We start from the raw sequence: 24,265 nt of genomic DNA on the forward strand, positions 1-24,265 counted from the left end.
ATAAATGTGAACTTCCAACTATGACATCTAAGTTACAGTCCACACATACCTCCTATTACCTTCCTTTCTCTCTCAATTTCTGTTACTACTTTTAGTTTTCCTAGTCGTCAGCTTTATCTCCACATAATGAACTTAAAAGAGCTTTTGTAAGCAATTTAAGATAGTTTTTATTAGCTTGCCACAGTGAAAAATGAAAAAAAAAAATCTGGTATTTAGCTTCCTTATCTCTCTCTCTCTCTCTCTTTTTTTTTAATATAACAGTTGATGTCCTAGTAGCCTCTTTTATTTATGTATTTATTTATTTATTTTTTCTTGGAGAAAACTTTATTTTTTTTTCTTTCTTTTTTTAAAAAATTTTACTTTACAGTACTGTATTGGTTTTGCCATACATTGACATGAATCTGCCACGGGTGTACATGAGTTCCCAATCCTGAACTCCCCTCCCATCTCCCTCCCCATATCATCTCTCTGGGTCATCCCAGTGCACCAGCCCCAAGCATCCTGTATCCTGTATCGAACCTAGACTGGTGATTCGTTTCTTACATGATAGTATAGATGTTTCAGTGTCATTCTCCCAAGTCATCCCACCTTCTCCCTCTCCCACAGAGTCCAAAAGTCTGTTCTATACATCTGTGTCTCTTTTGCTGTCTCGCATACAAGGTTATCATTACCATCTTTCTAAATTCCATATATATGTGTTAGTATACTGTGTTGGTGTTTTTCTTTCTGGCTTACTTCACTCTGTATAATCGGCTCCAGTTTCATCCACCTCATTAGAATGGATTCAAATGTATTCTTTCTGATGGCTGAGTAATACTCCATTGTGTATATGTACCACAGCTTTCTTATCCATTCGTCTGCTGATGGACATCTTTTATCTCTTATTTCATCTCTCAGCTATCATTGGTTAATATTTCTGTTGTAGAGAAATTCTTGAAATTTACACTGTATTTTGTTGTTTTCCATGTTTTATCTTTGGATTGATTCTGAAATTAACTTATTATATGTTATTCATGTCTAAACAAGAGTGTGGTTTGATATACAGTAGAACATGCAATTCTATATCACAAAATTTTTGACATTCAAAGTCTTTTAAGTGTCAGGTGTAATGAATCCTCCTTTAATTTCTCGCTTGCTTTCTTCATTTCATCTAATCCTACCCCACAGTAAATCATTTCTGTGGTGGTTCTCTTGCCCATGTACACTGTTCCTTTCTATTCCTTTGCTGATATTAGCCTGAGCTATTTAAATTCCACTTGGTTTTCTTTTAAATTCCTTTGTTGTTGTTGTTCAGTTGCTCAGTTGTGTCCTACTCTTTTGTGATCCCATGGACTGTAGCCTACCAGGCTCCTCTGTCCATGGAATTTCCCAGACGGGAATACTGGAGTTGATTGCCATTTCCTTCCCTATGGAATACATCTTTGAATAAGTTTTTGTTTTTAATAAAGCATGAATGAAAACTGAGTTTTTATGTATATGCAATGTCTTTATTTTTTTCTCTCGGTTGGTTGGGTAAAGATTTGCAGATTCAAAGTCTTCTTTTTAGTTGTGCCATGTGGCTAGCTGGGTTTTAGTTTCCTTCCCCAACCAGGGATCGAACCCAGGGCCCCAGCAGTGAGAGCACTGACTACTAACCACTGGACTGCCAGGAAATTCCCTCAAAGTCATTTTGTCAGACCTTTGGAAACATTTCTCCATTCACTTTTAGTGGCCAGTGTTGCTGACAGAAAACCTGGTGTTGATGAGATTCTCATTCTGTTATACATACTGGTTTTGTGTCCCTGAAAATGTTTCAGTGTTGTCTTTATCTTTAGGATTTCTGAAAGATTAGTAAAATGCATTCAGGTTTGGGCTTTATTTCCATTTATCATGCATGTCTGCAAGTGGGCCAATTCACTATATCTTCTTTTCCAAAGGATTTTTTTTTCCTGTTTTTATTTTCCCCCATTAATTTCCTTCCATTATTTGTTTTTTCCTTATGGAACTTGGGTTAGATGACCATGGTCAGATCTCTCTGTTGTCCTTGACTTGTAAATTTTATTCATATTTTAGCCTCTTGTCTTTTTTGTTCTGTAATATGGGGGATTTCTCTGGTGTTGATTCATTCATCTGTATCTATTTTGTTTTTTAACACTTCTAGTATATGTTTTGTTTCAACAGTCTTCTTTCTTTTTATTATGGAAAATTTCAAGCTTATACGAAAATAGAGGGAAGAATGAAGTCCCATGTTACCTTCTCCCACCTTTTGGCAGTTATCAACTGGTAGCTGATATATTTAATCTATATTCCCACCCATTCCACCTTCACTGGGTTATTTTAAAGCAAATCAGAGACATCATATAATTTCATTAATAAGTACTTCCGTATGTGTCACTAAAAAAGTGAAAACATTTTTTTACTTAAACATAACCATAGTACTGGTCACATCAAAGAAAATAAATGATAATTGCTTAATAGCATATCAACTCAGTAGGGTAAAATATTTTTTTTATTCCCAGTAACCTTTTATTCATAGAATAACTCTTTAATGGCCACTTTCTTTTTAAAGCTAGCAATGTCCTTTCAGATCTCTTCCTAGAGTTAGTAACATTCTTTTAAATATTTCTTCTTTTGTGTTGTTTTATTTTCCAGCAATTTCTGGTGATCCTTTGTTTATTTGTTTAATGAAAGAATCACACAGAGTAAAACAGTGGCTTGGCATGAATTTCCTTTGTACTTGTGTCTTTCTCCTTGTGGGCCTCTCCTTGAGGAACTGCAGCTAGCTGTAAGATTTTATGACAGGTAGAGCTATAGCATGTAAAGGCTGGCATCAAGGCAGCATGTTATTATAACTCTTGTTAAAATAAAGATTTGGAACCTATGAATATCCTGGTGCTCTTTCCTCTTTTTCACCCACGTAGTTGTGGTTGTCTTAGAGTTCCACTCTGCTTGTCTCTTGAGAGATAGCATCTGTAACAGAAATTCTCCCATCGTTGACTGTCTCTTTCTAGAACTTGATAATGTTCAAAATCAGTCTGTCCCATCCAACATTGTTTCTCTAGCATAAAGCCTTAAAAACATAAATACTTTTCTGTTGACTTACCAAAGCCATTTTTAATATTGCATTTGACCAATAGAGCACTTGACAGTTGATTACTATAACAGTTCCCTGTCCTAACTTAACAATAACAGTTATTAGGACTGTAAATGTAGACCTAAAAATGACTTGGTAGCAGAGGTTAAAATGGATTTAAAAACAAGATTGGCCAAAAGAATGTTCATGAAGCAAGTAAAAACTTAAGGCTCTGTTAGAGTTGTGTGCTCTAGTAGTTATAATTGGATGAACAACAGAAATAAAACCTGAAAAGGGACTGAGGTTTCCTAATGAGGAAAAAGTGGCCGAGAAGTAAAGGTGTCCTTCTCAGCGAGCGAGGACAAGAGTTGGAGTCTGGCGCCTGTGGAGGGTGGGCTGCTAGTGAACCATCTCCTTCTCTGGCTGAAACCCTGAAGGACTGTACTTTGGAGTGTGCGGATAGTATACCTTTGAAGTTACCTGTAAAACCTCAAGCGTTTGTCTTGGCCTGCCAGTGTGCAGAAGTGCTCAGCAGAAACAGACAAAAATCTTCTGTGGTACAAGACAACAGTATCCTGCTCCTCAAGTTACTCTTACAAATAAATCTTCAAATTGAACCCCAGTTAAGAAATAAAAAAGAAATGAGGCACATGAAGAGACAAGACAAACATAAGCCAAAAGAAAACAATAGATAACCCTCTGGAACTCTACATATCAGACAAGTGCTCTGAAACAAATAACTTATTATGTTTGAGATAAAAGCATTCAGCCAAGTAACACTAAATTCTAGAATTGAAAAATACAATAAGTTAACTCAGTTAATGAGGCTAATAGAGATTAGACCAAAGAAAATTAATAAACTGGAAGATAGACCAGAAGAAACAATCAAGAGACAAAAATATATATATAATATATTAATTATATTAATTAACATATTAATTGAGGTACATTTAATTGAGGTCCAGAGGAAGCTGAGAGTAAGAATGAAGACGAGGCAATATTTACAGGCTTCATGGCTGAGAATTTCTTAGACCTGACAAAGGACGTCAGTACACAATGTTCAGGAAGCTTGGTGAAACCCGCATCTAGGGACATCATCATGAGGCTTCAGAAAATGACGACAGAGAGAAGAGCATGCAGCCTGAACAAAAAGGTCTCCTTCAAAGGGACAACTGCTAGACCAGCAGCTGACTCAACAGCAGCCAGATGTCGGAAGGCAGTGCAGCGATTTGTGTGAGTGGCTTTTACAAAATACTTGTTAAGCTCAACTCGTTACACAGTGTAAAGATCTTTCAAGAGTGAAAACAATGAAGATTTTTTAGAAGGAAAAAAAGGTTTCACCATCTGTCTGCAGACATGTAAAAATGTAGAATAAATTGTAAAGAGTATTCCTTAGACAAAGGAAATGTAATTCCAGCTAGAAGTGCAGAGATTTAGGAAAGAATGAAGAGTAAAAAAGCTGTGATTATTTCAGTTAAACAAAAGGAATGTCGTATATATAGGGGAAAGCAATAATGATATATGGGATTTTGAAAAATACGTAGACAAAATACACAATAATAAGAGCTTGTTGGTTACATAGAGTTAAACTGTTAAGGAGATACTTCCATTGCCTGGCAGGAGGGTAAATTAAAAATTAGCATGAAACTTTTAATCAGGATGTATGTTACAAATTTGAGGATAACCACTAGAAAGCTAGGAGAAACTTCCAAGCTATGATAAGAGAATATGAGGGGAGAAAGTGAAATGATTTTTTTTTCTAATTCCAAAGGCAAGAAAGAAGAAAGGGAACATGAAATAGACAAAACAATATAAGAAGACAATAGATCTTGCCCCAAGAAATTTCAAGGAGAGAAAAGAAAAAAGGAGGGAAAGAAATTATCAAAGACTGTTAACATTTCCCCAGATCCAGATTTCCAGATGGGGAGGGCCCACCTACCACGTGCCAGATATGGTGGGTGAGAGTAACATACCTCAAGGCACATCACTGTGAAATTACAGAACATTAGATACAAAAGAAAAAAAAAAAGATCCTACGTAATTCCAGAGATGCAAAAAAAAAAAGATAATCACAGGAAAAGGATCTGGAATCACATTGTCACCAGACTTGTCAACAACAATGCTGGAAGCTGGAAAGTACTGAAATAACATGTCACAATTCTGAAGGAAAATTACTTCCAAACTAGCATTCTAAACGCAGACAAACTATCAAATAAGTGGAAGGTAGTAAAAGTGTGTGTGTGCATGTGTGTTGAGGGACCAGTGGGGGCTCTTCAAAAATGCAAGGTTTAAAAAAATCTATCTCCCATGTACTGTTCTTTAGAAAACACTGGAGAGTATAGCCTACAAAAAAAAAAGAAGAAGAAGAAGAACAAAAATACTAGGAAAGAAGTGAGATGTAGGAAATGGACTCAACTTAGAAGCAAAGGGAATCTGTATGAAGATGAAGAGTTTCCAGGAATAGCACCGTATCTAGGATGGAGAGCAACAAGGCCAGATTGGAGCTTCAGCAGATTTTTTCTGGGGATGAAATGAGAGAAATGTGAGGTTGTTGAAATTGCTAGGTGATTGAGACAACTAAATGAATGAGTGTCTCAGCATGAAAATTTTAAGTACTCAAAAATCAAAGGAAAAGCAAAAAGACAGTAACTTCAGGGGAAATAACGTTATGTAGAAGAGGAAAAGTTAAGATACAGTGTTAATACATGGCCTGACTGTTAATAGCACTTATGAAGAAAGTCATAATAATATAAACACTGAATATTGATTCAACCAAAATTATGTTCTAACTCTATTGGGAAGAAGGCTGGAAATGTGCCAGAAAGCTAAATATTTCTTTGCCACAGGAACGAGTCCGTGATCTCCAAAACTAAAAGGCAAATCAGAAGAAATAGAGGCAAGCTGTGTGAGAGAGAAATGTTATTAGGTTAGTGAGAAAGCAATTGTGGTTTTGGACCATGGATTTTAAGTCATTGTAACTAGGTTCATCATGACTTCCCTGATGGCTCAGCAGTAAATTATCCTCCTGCAATTCAGCAGACACAGGTTCAAGCCCTGGGTCAGGAAGATACCCTGGAGAAGGAAATGGCAATCCACTCCAGTGTTCTCGCCAAGAGAATCCCATGGACAAAGGAGCCTGGCGGGTCACAAAGAGCCGGACACGACTGAGCGCACATGCACATAACTAGACTCAAATACATATTTATTAATCAAAATAGAAACCACTACAGTGAACACATTTTTGCCGATGAGAAATTTGTTTATTCTTGTAGCATAAGAATCCGTGCTTTCAGATTTGACGAACTCTCAGAAAGCATTTTCTGCATCCTGCTGATTATGGAAGCTGGTTTTCTCTGCAAAAAGTTGTTGAAATGCTTGAAGAAGTGGTAATTAGTTGAGAAGAGGTCAAGAGAATACGGTGGATGAGGCAAAACTTTATAGCCCAATTCATTCAATTTTCGAAGCATTGTCTGTATGACGTGCAATTGGGCATTGTGAGAAAAATTGGGCCCATTCTGTTGACCAAGACTGGTTGCAGACATTGCAGTTTTTGGTGCATCTCATTCATTTGCTGAGCATACTTTTCAGATGTAATGGTTTCACCAGGATTTAGAATCCTATAGTAGCAGCAGCAGCAGCAGCAGTGGATCATCAGACCACCAAACACTGACCATAACCTTTTTTTGGTGCAAGTTTGGCTTTGGGAAATGCTTTGGAGCTTCTTCTCTATCCAAGCACGGAACTGGTTATCGCCTGTTGTATCAGTTCAGTTCAGTCGCTCAGTTGTGTCCGACTCTTTGCAATCCCATGAATCGCAGCACACCAGGCCTCCCTGTCTATCACCAACTCCCGGAGTTCACTCAAACTCACGTCCATTGAGTAGGTGAGGCCATCCAACTATCTCATCTCTGTCGTCCCCTTCTCCTCCTGCCCTCAGTCTTTCCCAACAGCAGGGTCTTTTCCAGTGAGTCAGCTCTTCACATCAGGTGGCCAGAATATTGGAGTTTTTCAGCTTCAACATCAGTCTTTCCAATGAACACCCAGGACTGATCTCCTTTAGGATGGACTGGTTGGATCTTCTTGCAGTCCAAGGGACTCTCAAGAGTCTTCTCCAACACCACAGTTCAAAAGCATCAATTCTTCAGTGCTCAGCTTTCTTTACAGTCCAACTCTCACATCCATACATGACTACTGGAAAAACCATAGCCTTGACTAGATGGACCTTTGTTGGCAAAGTAATGTCTCTGCTTTTCAATATGCTGTCTAGGTTGGTCATAACTTTCCTTCCAAGGAGTAAGCATCTTTTAATTTCATGGCTACAGTCACCATCTACAGTGACTTTGGAGCCCCCCAAAATAAAGTCAGCCACTGTTTCCACCATCTATTTGCCATGAAGTGATGGGACCGGATGCCATGATCTTCGTTTTCTGAATGTTGAGCTTTAAGCCAACTTTTTCACTCTCTTTCACTTTCATCAAGAGGCTCTTTAGTTCTTCACTTTCTGCCATAAAATCCACTTTTTGTGACACATCACAATCCAATCAAGAACTGGCTTGTTGTTGTTACGTAGAATAAGAAAGTGACACTTCCAAATGACTGGTTTTTTTTTTTTTTCATTTTCAGTCAGCTCAGGAGGAACCCACTTACTGAGCTTTTGCATCTTTCCAGTTTGCTTCAAATGCTAAACGACCGTAGAATGGTCGATGTTGAGTTCTTCGGCAACTTCTTGTGTAGTTATGAGAGGATCGCCTTCAATGATTGCTCTCAGTTGGTTGTTGTCAACTTCTAGTGGCTGGCCACTATGCTTCTCATTTTCAAGGCTCTCGTCTCCGTTGCAACATTTCTTGAACTGCCACTGCACTGTACATTCGTTAGCAGTTCCTGGGCCAAATGTATTGTTGATGTTGTGAGTTGTCTCCACTGCTTTACAGTCCATTTTGAACTCAAATAAAAAAATCACTTGAATTTGCTTTTTGTATAACACCATTTCTGTAGTTTGAAATAAATATAAAATAAACAGCACGTAATAAGTCATTAGCAAAAAAAAAGCAAAAAATGTACATTAAAACGATATATATAACATGACCACATTTATTTAAGAATGTATTCCAATATCAAATGGCAAAATTCAACAATGCAAGACTGCAGTTACTTTTGCACCAAACTAATTAAAATAATCAGCTAAGAGAATTAAAAATAGTCACCTCTGTAGAGCAAGAAATAGAGGATTAGAGATGGACTGGGAATTAAAATGTTTTTGTAACAACTGTTGATGACTTATATACATTTGTGAATTTGATAAATGTGAAAACTAAATTGCAAAAAGCCACTTGATATTTCTAAGATTATTTTTTCTAGTAAATGAGAATTGTAATAGTCAGAGATCATTTGATTTTAGTGCTCAGATTTCTGTTTTCTCTTGGCTGCTTTGTTTTTTCAGAGAGGTTGTTTGGGGGAGGGATGCCTTACCATTAATTTGGTTTAAATCTAGGAATTTTTTTCACTCCTTTCATAATTTGAAGTGACCTTACTAAAAAAACTATTTTAAATGTATTTCAGGTGTGGCTTTAGCTGTTATTCTCTGTAACACCCGGCATATTAGTGACCATGTGTTCCTGGAAGCTGCAAAGGTAAGTGTTTTAAATATTGTTTGGTTATTTTTATAAAGGATGAATTATAAAAATGAATGGATCTTAAAAACAGAATGAGTTAAATTTGCCTTATGAATGAAAAGGAAATGACTCATCCGTTGTTTTTTTGATATACCTTCTTCTACATAAAATTAGTTTACCATGATTTTTCATGTGTTTAATTTTTCAGTTTTAATTGCAAGCTGTGAATCCTTGCATATATACTCTACCTGTATTATACATACTGAAGGTTACGTAATTGTGACAGCACAGATAAAATGTCTTTAAATATGATTAAAAGTCTTTAAATAAATCTAAATATTTACTGTTTAGTGCAAAGCAGTTTTAATTCCTGCAGTGGATTAAGCGTATTCCTGCTAGAATCGAGACTACCAGAGAATTATTCTCTGTTCCCCAACCCTTTTCCCATTTCATTAGTCCTTATTACTCTCTTATTTAAGCAAACAAAAATGAAATTCTTTTCTCTCTTTTCAGGCTCTGACAAGTCAGTTAACAGATAAAGAGCTGGCTCAGGGGAGACTTTACCCACCACTTTCTAATATTCAGGAAGTTTCTATTAACATTGCTATTAAAGTAAGTAATAATTTATACCTCTTCACAGAAATTTTAGTGGTGTTTTTACAGAACTAACACAGGTTTGAGAAAACTTGGGAACATTTAGAGAGTGCAAACAAGAAATTTTAGGTTGCTCATATTCTTACTACCAGAATGTAACTCTCCTTTGATGCCTTCTAGTCTTTTTTTTTTCTTCCCACAAACATATAAAATGCACACATGTGTAGTCACCTGTGCCTGTTTTTAAAACTGATTCCTCACTGCATTTTTTCCACTTAATATATTCTAAGTATAGTATGTAAATCAATAATAATTCTTAGGAACACTAATATTTGTGGAATTCTCTTTGTTGTAAGATCATAATTTGTTTAACCATTTATTGGTTTGGGGGGACATTTAAGCATCTTCTGTTTCATTAGAAATAATATTATAGTGAATATCCTTAGATAATATTTTAGTGAACATCCTCAGATAATATTACAGTGAACATCCTCAGATAATATTATAGTGACCATCCTTAGATAATATTACAATGAACATCCTTAAATAAGTCTTTATATGCATTTGTGATCATTTTTTCTTTAGGTAAATTTCTTATCATAAGAACAAAAGGATTGACATGTTAAGGCTTCTGATAAACATTGCCAAATGATTTTTCAGAAAAAAAGTATTGATTTATACTGCCCTGTTAGGTAGGAATGTATTCTGCCAATACTGAGAATTATTTTTTTAATTACACATGTTATTTTCATTTAAAGCATTCACTTTATTAAATTGAAGAATATTTTTGTTTTTATTGAACAATAGTATTCTTTCTGTACTTGTCTTCTGCTTCCTAACAGTAGGCTCTTTAAACAGTAAGGGTAATGATCCTTTTGTTTTCTGTGCTGTAGGTATTTTCCCCTTTGTCATTTATTTTAACTTAATGCCATTTTTCACATTTTCTTTAATGGAATGATCTGTTTACTTTATGGATTGTTTTCTTACCTCCTGTGGATGTTGATGCTTTCTTCCTCTCCAAAGTCATAAATGTCTACCTGTATTTTCTAATAACATAAAACTTCTTAATCCCTCTGAGATTTTAGTGTATGATATGAGACAGAGAAACATTCTTTCCTGAAAAGTTAACCAGTTGTCTCAGCACCAACTGACTGGGAATGCTACTCTTGTTAACATAGAAACAAACATTGGTTCCTTTACTAGGAGTCTGTTGTGACCATATTTGCCTATTATTAGGCACTGTTTTCGTTTAATAATGTTTGCTATTTGATACTACACATTATACATATGAAACCATCATTACAGGATTTTCTTTCTATTCTGGCCTTTTTATTCTTTTGGATGAATTTTTGAATTCAAAACCCTTCAAACTGAGACTATGTCATATTTATAAATTGGTGGAATTGAGTCTGTCTGTATTGACTCTTCCCTACTCAATATCTGTCTCTCCATTTATGAAGGTTTTAGTCTAAGTTTTTCAATGTAATTTTGTTGTTTTCTTCATTGAAATGTGGCATGTTTCCTATTACTTATTTTCATAAATATTCAAAATTTTCATTATCCTTTAAAATAACATTTTCCCTTTCCATATATATTTCCTCATTGGTCATTTCTAATATACAGGGAAGGTATTTATTTGATAACAGGGTTCTTTGTTGAACTAAGTTAATTCTTTTGGAATTGTTGAGTTGTGAATTATCTGAAAATGACTTTTTAAATTTATATAACTCACTTTTTCCGTATTTTACTAAGTTACTTGCTATGTAAGAGCAGTTTTAAACAATTGAGTTGATAAGGGCACACATCCTTGTATTTTAATAAGGATTGAAATAAGTACTTTTAAAATCTTTTTGAAGAAGTAGGCTTATGTTCCTACTATTTACTAAGATTTTCTTTTTTATTTTTGGCTGCTCTGCATGGCTTGTGGGATCTCAGCACCCCAACCAGGGAGTGAACCCGGGCCTCAGTTCCACTAGGCCACTGGGAAACTCCCAAGATTTTCATAAATATCAGGATTAGATATAGAATTTATCAACTGCACTTTCAACTTAAATGCTGATGATCATAACATTTTACCCCTTTGAGTATTAATGTTATTATTGTATTAATGCTTATAAAATAAGCAAAGATTGGAAATTGATAAAGAATGATATGCCTAAGAAATAATCAATTCAGTTGACCTGGAGTCTAGAATATAGTTAGGAAAAAGGCATTAGTAAGATTTGAAATTAAGACTGGCTGTACAGATACACAAATGCCAGATTTAGGACTCTGAATACTATTGTAAAACAACTGAAGAACTTAGAGCCCAGCATTTAGATGAGTAGAGTTCAACTTTAGAATGTTATAGGTGGGACAGATTTTGGAAGATACCAGTCAATTAGATTACTAGCATGTCCACATGAAAGGTAATATATAAGGAAAAAGAAGATCTGTGCTTGGGGGGGTATGGGAGCAGAACCCCCAGGATTGTGTCTCTTCCCCCTCTTCCTCCTGTGTCCTAAAGTTTTCCTTTTTAGGAGCCAAGGGATCAGGAGAGTAGACAGTGCTTTGTGTCTGTCCCCCAACACTACCCAGAGCCACCAGGCAGCTCCACATAGCCACTGGTCACCTGCTGGATATCTGTGCAACCAAGGAGGGCTTGATCTCAGGCCCTGCCCCCAGTCTTTCCTGTGGACACAGACGTGTTTCCTACAATAGACTAGACAATATGGGTGACCCTTGAACAATGTGAAAGTTAGCTGCTGACTCTCTGCGCAGCTGAAAATCTACATATTACCTTACTGTTGGTCCTCAGGGTCTGAGGTTCTGCATCCACAAATTCAATCAACTGGGAATCATGTGGTATATGTTTAGTAAACGAAATTCACATATAAGTGGACCTGTGCAGTGCAAACCCTTGTTGTTTGAGGTCAACTGAATGTGACACATTTTCCATCACAAAATATCATGAGAGTGAGCTCCTAAGACCAAGGATTACCTTTAATAACCATCATTTTTCCTTAAATATTCCTTTTAGAAAACTGAAAGAACTAATAGTAATCATCATTTAGAATGAAAATTAGAGGAGGAGACATAATTGTTTGAAGAAAATTTTTTTCTATCATTTATCACTACATTTTTTAAAATTAGACCATAACTTGAGAACTTAACTATATGATAGACACTGTGCTACCCTGTGAGGAAGCTTTTTCATTCTGCGTCATTTTACAACATAACCAAGACTCAGAGGGTTTATCTTCACCACCAGTCACGGTGTGTGGCTTGCTACAAAGATCAGAAATTCATTCAAGCCAGTGTAGGTGGGAAGTACCTAACCTAACTTTTTAGGGTGGTCTGTGGTCTAGTCTCAGAATGCTCTGCGCTTGAAACATATTTCTCACTTTTAAATACCCTGGGCAAGTTACTTAAACTCCTCAGACTTTGTTGTTCTCATGTATAAAATGAGAAGAATAATAATAGTACTTACAGGATTCTTGTGAGGGTTAAATGAGATACGCATGTAAAGCACATAAAAACATGCCTGACACTCAGTGATGGTGGTGCTGAGTTATTACCGTTTATAGGTTCCAGCCCTTACTTTACTTGACCTTACAGTTCTAGTGTCCAGCACTGGTTTGTAATAATTTCTGTGTCCTTTTATCGAAATTATAGAGCAAAAACACCTGGCTCACTTGGGTTAGAGTTTCACCGTAGCCCCGTCAGCTGTGACCAGGAAGTAGAATCTCCTACACACATCTCAGCAGGGCTGCGGGAAAGGACACAGGCAGGGCAGGCTGCCCAAGCAGGTCTGCTGGACCCGTACACGGTGAAGTGGAAAGTTACTGCAGTGTCAAGGAACTGTTGATATTTCAGGGCGAGGGGAACTTTAAAGTCACTTTAAAACATATCAAACTTATGGTGAGAGTGCAGATATTTTTAATCTTCTAATAGTTTCTGAATGTTTTAAAGTGAGTCCATGTTATTTTTTCTTTTGGAAAAAAAAAAAAACCATCCTTCCAAATTCATTACTTTGTGTTTTAATAATACCTTTTCTTTTAAATAGGTTAATACTGAGAGCCATGCAGTAATCTTATTATTTTTCAGGTTACAGAATACCTGTACGCTAATAAAATGGCTTTCCGATACCCAGAACCTGAGGACAAGGCCAAATACATTAGAGAAAGAATATGGCGGAGCGAGTACGATTCCCTGCTGCCCGATGTGTATGAGTGGCCAGAGGCTGCGGCGCACCCTCCCCCGATAACAGAATAGAAGCACACCACAGACACTTTCCATGCTTCAGGGAGCTCCTTTTTTCAGACAGAAACAGATAGTGTTCTTAACTTCATGCTTTTTTCTGTTATTTTTGCCCATGAACCTACGCTTCTGCGCCAGGGCGGATGAGTTGCCTGCTCTGTTAACGCCCACCTGCACCGTGCTATCAAATGACCATAATAATTTTATTCTCGTTTGTAGCTCATGTCATATCAGCAATATTAAAAATGTTCTTGTGAATGTCTTCACTTGCGCTCTTGTTCACTCTTAGCAAAAGATTTGCTAGTTACTACTACAGCTAAAAATCTCTCCTCCAGTTCTTGTAGGGCTACTAAAATAGAAATTTACTTCTGTGGATATGAGTACAGAATTTTGAGAAGAAGCAAAATTTAACCAAATTCTAAGGACAAGTTGTCAGTATCTAAAAATATCCTTTTATATCTGCTTTATTTGACCTTCATCCTCTGAAATGCTTTTCCAGTAGACAGATACAGAAAAATCTACCCTATTATTTATTTTCTGGGACTAAACTGAAGCTTAATTATAAAGTGAAACAGGAACTATTGCTGCCTTTAGACAAATTAGTCATTGTTTTCAACAGTGTGTGAAAGTCACAGTATAATATTGTCAAATAAAGGTAATATCTTAAATTTAATTGCTTTAATTATGCTATTTTTATTGCATAACTAGAAATTTAGGTTAGCTTATTATGAAAAACACATTTTCATTTTCTCCTGGATGATTCTAAAGAACGAGGTATAGGTAGACCTCATAAATTATGGTTTTTGACATGTGATTTTTAACAAATTGACCATGTGTTTCCCATCCAAATGAGTCACATTTAGACTCATCTACGTGAATCTATACCCTTATTCCAGTAGTGATGGTCTTTATTGAGATAATTTTGGAATGTTCCTATTACACATTCCTTTAAATATCATTAGTACTAATAACTAACTCCTTCTCCATTGAAGATGGATTTAATTTTTTGAAATCACCAAAATTAATTTAGAGCTAAGTGGGAGTGAATAGGTGTTTAGACCAGTAAATGTCATTTTTAGTCCCAGTAACATGGGTAATAACTACCTAGTGAAAAATCGATTTTCTTATGTGGGTTACACATTGGAGAGTTCTAAAAGAAAATCCCAAACATTTTGAGAAGTAGTCTTGCTATATATAACGGTAACATAGTTGCTTTGGGGCAACAAACAAAACTTTAAAATGCCCATTCTACAAGATGAACTATAAAAAAATTATTCATAGCTGCATATCAATGTGCACATTATTTGAAGTTTCCCTCCACAGTCCTTGATACGTTAGATGTGATATTCTGGAGTGTGATAAAAGGGCTTCATTTTTATGTTCCTGTTTCCTTTTACAAAACTAATAGGTAAAGACTAATTGATTCATAGTAATTTTGAATATAATTCAATGTTTTAAGAATGCTCAAAATGGCATTGCCATTTGGCGTATGGAAAAATGCAGTTGCTTAAATATACTTAACAGATGAGTAAAATCAGAGGTATGCTTTATCTGTTTGGTAAAATAAACAATCAGATCACTGTTTGTTTTCCTCAATTGAAGATGAAAGGCTTATGGTTTTCATGTTACCTTTGCCAAAATCATCCGCAAAAATACTCTGTGAACTCTTGATTTTAGTTTAACATTACAAGTAAAATAATTACAAACCTGTTTTTTCACTCAATTCTTCTTGAAGATAGGAAAATGCAAAATTAAAGTAATTTTACTCAGATGTTTGCTTATTCAAATGTGTCTAATACAGTATACATGGAAATATTTTAAGGAAAAAACAATGCTAAATGGCATATAGCCTGCTTATTTAAATAAGACAGAATAAAAGCTGCCTACTCTCATTATGTGTTATTTACCAACCAGAATTTCAACATGTAACAATTTTTGTATGTAAATTAAAATGTTTTATTATTTAAGCTAAGAATACAGGCAGGAACTGTCATAATGGTGGTAGGGGGAGGGGTGGCATCATGGCAACAAATTGGAAAAGAAACAACATTTGAACCTAACAGCAACGGACAGTTATTTTCGTTCTTTTGAAGAAATTCTGTAGATCAGGCTATCAAATTATTTAGTAGGGAAAAGTGAGAATGCATGTTTTTCTAATCTGGAACGACCTGTACTGTGAAACAAATTGGATAGCCAGTGAGGGTAAAGGTTTATTGACTATAATGGGAAAAGTATCAAAGATTTTAGTTAAAAAGATTTTTAAGGGATGGATTCTTAACCAGGAGTGGCCACCAAATTACTGTAAAGTTTTAGAATGCAGATGCCTCTGGCCCCTCCTCTAAGGGCCCCACACCACCAGCACCAGGAGCTGGGTGGTTGTGGAGAGCTAACCGACCCTCCTGCTGATGCAGCAGGCCTGAGATGGAGCCTGAGATTCTGCACTTGGGATAATCTCCCAGGGGTGCCCATGCTGCTGTGGAGGACGTGTGTGTGACACTGCTCCGGAGGCCTGAGTGTAGTGTGTGTTTAAGTGCTCAGACAGTATAGGCTCCCTCTGGAAAAGAAAACTGAAATTCTGTTCTTAGACCAAATTTATTTCATCTGCTTTTGTTATGTATGACCTATATAGGATGTTCATAAGAACAAAAATAAAAAACTTTTAAACAGCTTCTTCTGAAAATACGTAATTAGAACATTGTTCAGTTCTCAATTAGATTAATATACTTTGTTAAGTAAAACCTAGCAACTAGTTTTTCACTTATAAAAGATTATCAAGTCAATATTTGTTCTCTTATTATTATTTGTCTTATGATATAACTTACCCTATCTCTTGTCTTTTCTTTCTCTAAATTATCAGCCTCTGGAAAAATAAGATTCCACATTTTCCTTTGCAAAGGAGTTGCTAATGAATTAAGACCAAAGCATAATAGTTATTGAGGGGCATGGAGCATTATTTACTCTCAGGTTACTGAGAAGGCCCAAGGGGGCTGGCAGGGTAGTGGGAAAACTCTTGCCTTAGGAAAAACACTTCCTCTAGATGCTGCTGTTTCCCAAGTCCATTCAGTATCCCTCAGAAATAACCTCTTCAAGCCTGCAGCAGCTCCAGGGTTCCGTTAAATTCACCGAATCAGAATCAGCTCTGCCGAGCATACAGAATACTGGAGAACATTAATATAAAGCTCAAAGCTCTACTGGGGTTCCACTTAAAGGGACCGTCCTAATGAAGTAGCACCAATACCATATTTCCAGCCAAGATAGGTACACGTGTATTGCTGACTTTATAGAAAATGGCAGAGATACTCCTTGTCTACTTCGGCTCTCAACCGATGTATGACTGGCATTTCGATGTTCATCCAGATTTTAAAAAGATCAGTCCTCCACAGACAAGCTAAATAACACATAATATTTAAAATGATCAAAACAGTTTTACTACAGAAACCTTACCCCTCATCTGAAATCAAGATGTTTTAATAGAAGTGGAGAAAAAGCTCAGTGCTTTGTTCTGAATTTTATAAATTCAACTGGGCCTAATTAGGACAGGATTCTTATTGCATAATTCCCTTAATCCTTGCCAGGAGTTACTCAGATAAACCAGTGATTAGATTTTAAAACAATCATTGTTTTCCTTACATGGATACGGAAGACAGTGCCTCTCAAGGAGAAAAAGGTCTGGAAGTGTGTGCATAGTTCAGTGACATAAAATACACAAATTTAAGTCACGTGACTTGGATGCTTTGCATCTTTCTGTAACAGCTTTTTGCCAGTAAACTGACTCTTTGATGTGGCTATTTAATTAACCCTATTTTTCCCAAATAAAGATGTATTTGCTACTTTGCTTTATGGGAAATTACCCCTACAATCAGCACACTTTTAAAAGGTTTAAGACGAAGGGGAAATTAATGGGTATTTATTCCCCCCGGTTTTCAGTATGTCCTTTTATGTTCTGGGAAACTGTTCTCCTTGACTTTCCTAATTTTAAGTGTCGTTCTAGCAAATCGTTGATTCCTACATAGTCACTGAATTATCACCAACACATCAGGTATGTTCAGTTAGCAAATGATGGTAAACTAAATTTTATGGATAGCACCTAGTCTGCTGGGCATTGTTCTAAGCGTCTTACATGAGGCAGCATACTTAATCCTCATGACCACCTTCTGTCACTAGCCTCTTTCTCAGAGAAGGACACAGATGCACAGAGAGGTTAAAAGATTTGGCCAAGGTCTCTGCTGGTAAGAGGCAGAGCTGTGCCTCACCTTAGCCCTTAGTGGGGAAGAGGGGCCTCTGTGACAGGTGATTTTACCTGGATCTTAAATACCTTACTTTTAAGAATCTTATTTCAAGTGAAAAATTTTCACCTATTCTTAGGTCCTTTTTAATGTGTTTTACTGGTTCATGTGATTTTTTTTTTTTTACTTTGTTCCCATTTATAATTCAAATACAGTATAAACCTATTTAATCCATTAGTCTTAAGCATTTTAAGTACTGAATGTAAACAATAGATTTGGTTTTGAATTTGATAAATTACACCAAAACTTCCAGCTCACTAACATCTTTTGATTTGGTAATCTTCAAAAATTACCACAAGAGGGCTTCCTTGTGGCTCAGCTGTTAAAGAATCTGCCCTCTATGCGGGAGACCTGGGTTTGATCCCTGGGTTGGGAAGATCCCCTGGAGAAGGGAATAGCTACCCACTCCCAGTATTCTGGCCTGGAGAATTCCATGGACTGTATAGCTCATGGGGTTGCAAAGAGTCGGACACGACCGAGTGACTCATTTTCACTCACATTTTCAGCTGCCAATCTTCAAAAAACCACCAACCGCTATCACTGTTTCAGTAGCACTTAAACACTTTGTATCTTGTTTTAACTTTCTTTTTAAAATTATAGTTGCTTAACAATGCTGTGTTGGTTTCTGCTGTACTACACTTTGTATCTTGACATCTGCCAATGTCAACATGAATTGGGAATTGTAAGATGTATTTTTAATGATATCTATTATATGCATGTCTATAACTTCTTCCATTAAAATGTCATAATGGAAAATATTGATAGTAGCATCAGATGTATGTGGAATAAGGAATTTAGGAATTTCCGAAGACTATTTTAGTTACATATTTGACACAATAACATTTCTGCCTAATGTTTTATTAAACTTTGACTAATCACCTTTAAAATTAACTGAAATTAAAACTTTTTGCAATTGATTTTGTATTTCCTTTGGTAACATGTGAAGCATTCATTATTGACTTGAAGGGAGTTGCATGTAGCAAAAGTCATTGCTTACCTTTTCTCACCTTTGTATTTGGAATAAGCAGTGTTGTAATAGCCTATGGAAATACCAGTTTAAGGGGAAAGCCTTGTGTAGAGTGTATTATACCAGAGACATATTCCAGATGCTTCCAAGAGTCAGTCTAAAAACTTCCTAATGGTATGGACTATTTTTTCTCATTTGTGATATATAAGTTCTACTGAGATGTGTGTATTTTCTTTTTTTAATGGAAGTATATAGTTCATTACAATGTTGTGTTAGCTTCAGGTATACAGCACAATGATTCAGTTACATATATATATATATATATTCTTTTTCAGATTCTTTTCCCTTAGAGGTTATGACAAGATATTGAATATAGTTCCCTGTGCTATACAGTAGGTCCTTGTTGGTTATCTATTTTACATATAGTAATGTGTATATGTTAATCTAAAACTCTGAGATGTGTGTATTTTCTTAATAAAATTTTGCTATGTATCAAAAATGTGTTATGATCTTGTTTTTAAAGGCGGCTGTAAGGTATTATCTTAAAACACGTGCACTTGGTATTAAACCTTAAACGCACTCCAAAATACTTGCTCCCCTGAGAATATGCTGTTAGACCTAGTGATTCTGCTCATCTTTTCATTTCCTTCTGTTTGTTTCCTTACCCTCTTTCTCTCCTTATTCTGTTTAATCAGAGGAGTGAAGGAATGATTTCTCACCTCTTGCCCCACCACATACACCTCCCCAGACCTTAGTGTTAGAATGCTAAAGCAGAAAGACTGTTGATTCCGTGATTAAGGGAGAAGATGGCATTAGAGCTCATACTTACTGAATGCTTCTTCAAGCCAGGCGCTGTCCTAAGTACCTGATACTTTTTTACTCATTCACAACAACCTTCTGAAGTGTTGATATTTCCCCCATTTTACAGATGTAGGATCTGAGGGGGTCACATAGCTACTAAAATACAAAGCCACGATTCAGAGCTCTTGTGACATGTTTGTGACAGAAACTCCAATCCCGTTTAGACTCGCCTCCTCCTCTTAAGCACAGCCCGCCCTATGCAGCAGGGCAGCAGAACATCATAGTCCTGCTGTCTCACTGAGTCAGAATCACTAACTTCAAGACAGCCTCAATGCTCCTGGCATATCCCGGTCCGGTAACTCCGGTACCTTGCCTGTTGTCAGATCCCTGATGTTCTCCTGCATCCTAGCTCTCAAGACAGCCTTGCTTCAATCTCACAGAGAAATGGGACGATCAGAAGAAGGTGTCCCCATGCTCCCTTTCCCCTCATCTCTCCAGGAACCTTGAGAAAGTGAAAAGCAGCAGCTCCCGACTTCCAGGAGCTGACCTGATACTAGGAACTCATGGCTGAGCTCTCCTGAGCTCTCCTGAGCTCTCTGTTGAATGGGATACACACTCTGATACCCAGAGTTCCCCCGTGACTGTCCTCGCGGCAGTGAGTGATGGATATCTCCCAGGACATTGACAAGGCGACTCTGACCACAATGGATTAAGACAAAAACAAGGTCACTCCAATATCACATCTTGTTCAGTCACTCAGTTGTGTACAACTCTTTGTGACCCCATGAACTGCAGCATGTCAAGCCTCCCTGTCCATCACTAACTCCCAGAGTTACCCAAACTCATGTCCATTGAGTTGGCGATGCCATCCAACCGTCTCATTCTCTGTTGTCCCCTTCTCCTCTTGCCCTCAGTCTCTCCCAGCATCAGGGTCTTCTTCAATGAGATGGTTCTTCGCATCAGGTGGCCAAAGTATTGGAGGTTCACCTTCAGCACCAGTCCTTCCAATGAATATTCAGGGTTGATTTCCTTTAGGATGGACTGATTTAATGTCCTTGTAGTCCAAGGGACTATCAAGAGTCTTCTCCAACACAGTTCAAAAGCATCAATTCTTTGGTGCTCAGCTTTCCTTATGGTCCAACTCTCACAACCATACATGACTATTGGGAAAATCATAGCATTAACAATACGGACTTTTGTTGGCAAAATGATGCCTCTGCTTTTTAATACACTGTCTAGGTTTGTCATAGCTTGTCTTCCAAGGAGCAAGCGTCTTTTACCTTTGTAGCTGCAGTCACCATCTGCTTTGATTTTGGAGCCCAAGAAAATGAAATCTGACACCATGTAGACCATCACATCTACACATGGGCAAAACCTGAGTATCATCCAAACCACAGAAATGACCTTCCTCTGCACCCAGAGTGATCCTTTGGTTAAAAACTAATAAACAGGGGTTTCTCTGGTGGTCCAGTGGTTAAGACTTCAAGCTCCCAATCCAGGAGGCCCAGGTCTGAGCCCTGGTCTAGGAACTAGACCCAGCATGCCACAACTAAGACCTGGCACAGCTAAATAAATAAGAAAAAATGCATATATATTTAAAAACATTTATCACATTTTAGAATTTGTTGTTCAGTCACTAAGTCATATCCAACTCTTTGTGACCCCATGGACTGCAACATGCCAGGCTCCTGTGTCCTCTACTATCTTTGCTCAAATTCAAGTCCATTGAGTTGGTGATACTATCTAACCATCTCATCCTCTCCCACCCTCTTCTCCTTTTGTCTTCAATCTTTCCCAGCATCAGGGTCTTTTCCAATGAGTCAGCTCTTTGCATCAGGTGGCTGAAGTATTGGAGCTTTCAGCTTCAGTATCAGTCCTCCCATGAATATTCAGGGTTGATTTCCTTTAGGATGGACTGGTTTGATGTTCTTGCAGCCCAAGGGGACTCTCAAGAGTCTTCTCCAGCACCACAATTCGAAAGCATCAATTCTTCAGCGCTCAGCCTTCTCTAGGGTCCAACACTTTCTCAACAGCCATTTTTCACCTTTCAGAACAGCTATCATCAAAAAAATCTCAAACAACAAATGTTAGCAACAGTGTAGAGAAAAAGGAACCCTCCTACACTGTTGGTGGGAATGTAAATTAGTGCAACCACTGTGGAAAACACTAAGAAATGTTGTGAGAAAACAGAGTTTTCTCAAAAAACTAAATAATCAATTACACTCCTGGTATTGATCCAAAGTAAAGTTAAAATGTTAATTAAAAAGATACATGTGTTCCTTCAATTAAAAAATTTAAAAAAAGACACATGTACTTGTGTTCACAGTAGTATTGAGAAATCTCCATATTGCTTTCCACAGTGGCTGCATCAATTTACAGTTGCCAAGATATGTAAGCAACCTACATGTCCATCAACAGATGAACACACAGAGAAGATGCGGTATATACATGGTGGAATATTTGTTGTCGTTTAGTGTCTGACTCTTGTGACCCCATGGACTGCAGCCTGCCAGGCTCTTATGTCCATAGGATTTCCCAGGTAAGTATACTGGAATGGGTTGTGATTTCCTTCTCCAAGAGATCTTCCTGACCTCAGGTTCGAACCTGCATCTGCTGTATCGGCCAGCGGTTTCTTTACCACTGAGCTACCAGGGAAGTGCCACTGAACCATAAAAAGAGACGAAATTTTGTGTTTGCAACATGGATCGACTTGGAGGGCATCATGGTAAGTGAAAATATCAGAAAAGACAAGTAATGTATGATATCACACGTTGAATGTAAAACCATAAACTAGTGAATATGGCAAAGAAGAAACAGAACTCACATATATAGAAAACTATTAGTTACCATTAGAGAGAGGGGATGGAGAAGGAGTGAGCTAGGGATAACAGATTAAGATAACTATGTATAAAATAAGTTACAAGGATATATTGTATAACACAGGGAACAAAGCCAGTATTTTATAATAACTAAATGGTTAATTAAGGGCTAGGTTACATTTGGAGGGGCAGGGTTGTAGGTGAAAAAAACTGGACATAATAACTATTGAAGATGAATGATGATTCTATATAGAAGTTCATTAAACATTTTCTCAATTTTTGTGTATGTTAAAAATTTCCCATAAGGTTTTTAAAAGGAACATAAAGCACTGTCTAGAATTCTCTAAAGCTATAATAACCTCTGAGAAAAGGGGTTGTAAGAAATCTTGATTGGGGTGGGCATAGGGGATGGTAGGTTTAAGCCAGGAACCTCTAGAATGGGCAGATCTATTGGGGGTACCACTACAGGGAACCCCTAGCTGAGTTGTGGTCAAAACCTAGTTGTAGAATGTGTCTTCCTGAGCACTTAGCCAGGCAAGTGTCAGGATAAATAACGTTCAATGTCTGGTTTTTAAAATTTTGCTAAACCAGTCCCCGCTTGAACAAATCCACCTTATTTCCTTATTTTTTCATTTCCAGGAGATTAATCCAAGTCTCAACCTCCCCTCAAGACCCAGCTCAAGTCTAACCACCCACTGCTTTTTTTTTTTTTTTTTTTACAAGGCAGTGGGGTCTTAGTTCCCCGACCAGGGATTGAATTCACCCCTGGCACTGAAAGTGCAGAGTCTTAATCACTGGACTGCCAGGGAATTCCCTAACCCTTCCTTAATTTAATGATCTCCCTATTTTTGTCACTCTCTTTGGTTTCTCCTTTGCCTTCTCATTTTGTTAGTGACTTTCTGCTACTTTTTCCAACCTTGGTGTATGCTCCTAAAACCAGGAACCATGACATATATTCAAAATTCATTATCATAGTCGGATTCTCCCTTCACAAAGGCGGAGCTTAAGTAATATTTGCATAAATAAAAGCTTTGCTGCTAAGTCACTTCAGTCATGTCTGACTCTGTGCGACCCAATGGACGGCAGCCCACCAGACTCCCCCATCCCTGGGATTCTCCGGGCAAGAACACTGGAGTGGGTTGCCATTTCCTTCTCCAATGCATTAAAGTGAAAAGAGAAAGTGCAGTCACTCAGTCTTGTCAGACCCTCAGTGATCCCATGGACTGCAGCCTACCAGGCTCCTCTGTCCATGGGATTTTCCAGGCAAGAGTACTGGAGTGGGGTGCCATTGCCTTCTCTGAAATAAAAGCTTTGAAGAGGCCCAAAAGTAAATGATCCCACTCTCTGGTAGTGTTAAAAACCCTCCATCCACAGCACTTCTAACCCTGTTATGAGACTGCTGGATACTTTGACCACCTCCAGCATGTAAGCAAAAATCAGTACATCTGACACTACGCAAGAGTGTGAAGCTTTGAAAGCTGGAGTTCGACCTGAATCAGTTTTTCCACTTGGGCCACGTGCAGTTTCAGCCGGGGCTCCTCACCCCACGTGTCCAGGAGGCGATGCTGTGGCTGTGCGCTCCGCTCAGCAAGTGAAAAACACCCGCGACCCTGCTGCGGGTACAGCACCCGCAGCTGCGGATTTTTCAGGAGACATTCCGCGGTATCCCTGGAAGTGCAAAATGGAATTGAAAGAAGACTTGGGATCTAGAGTAAGTTCTACTATGCACTCTGATTCCAAGGCACCGCACGCTTCAGTTTTTAGTGCTTGAGATAGATTTATCCCCATAAAATCACAGACTTTACACAGATAAGCCAAAGCAAAGCATCTGGGAGAACACTCTTGTTTGAAAACGTTCAGTTCAGTTCAGTCGCTCGGTCGTGTCTGACTGAGCA

The 24,265-nt window shown here is 37.5% G+C and overlaps 1 protein-coding gene across 1 annotated transcript in view; it reads left to right on the forward strand.

Moving 5' to 3' along the window:
* Nucleotides 1-13,759, forward strand: part of ME2 (malic enzyme 2) — a 54,032-nt gene extending 40,273 nt beyond the window's left edge. Inside the window, exons 14-16 of the mRNA XM_069568587.1 lie at nucleotides 8,612-8,682; nucleotides 9,178-9,276; nucleotides 13,345-13,759. Of these exons, the coding sequence (XP_069424688.1) occupies nucleotides 8,612-8,682; nucleotides 9,178-9,276; nucleotides 13,345-13,512 (338 nt within the window). The 3' untranslated portion in view covers nucleotides 13,513-13,759. The remainder of the gene's footprint in view (nucleotides 1-8,611; nucleotides 8,683-9,177; nucleotides 9,277-13,344) is intronic.
* Nucleotides 13,760-24,265: the final 10,506 nt, after the last annotated feature.

This window comes from Ovis canadensis, chromosome 23 (genome assembly GCF_042477335.2).
Source record: "Ovis canadensis isolate MfBH-ARS-UI-01 breed Bighorn chromosome 23, ARS-UI_OviCan_v2, whole genome shotgun sequence".
NCBI lineage: Eukaryota > Metazoa > Chordata > Mammalia > Artiodactyla > Bovidae > Ovis > Ovis canadensis.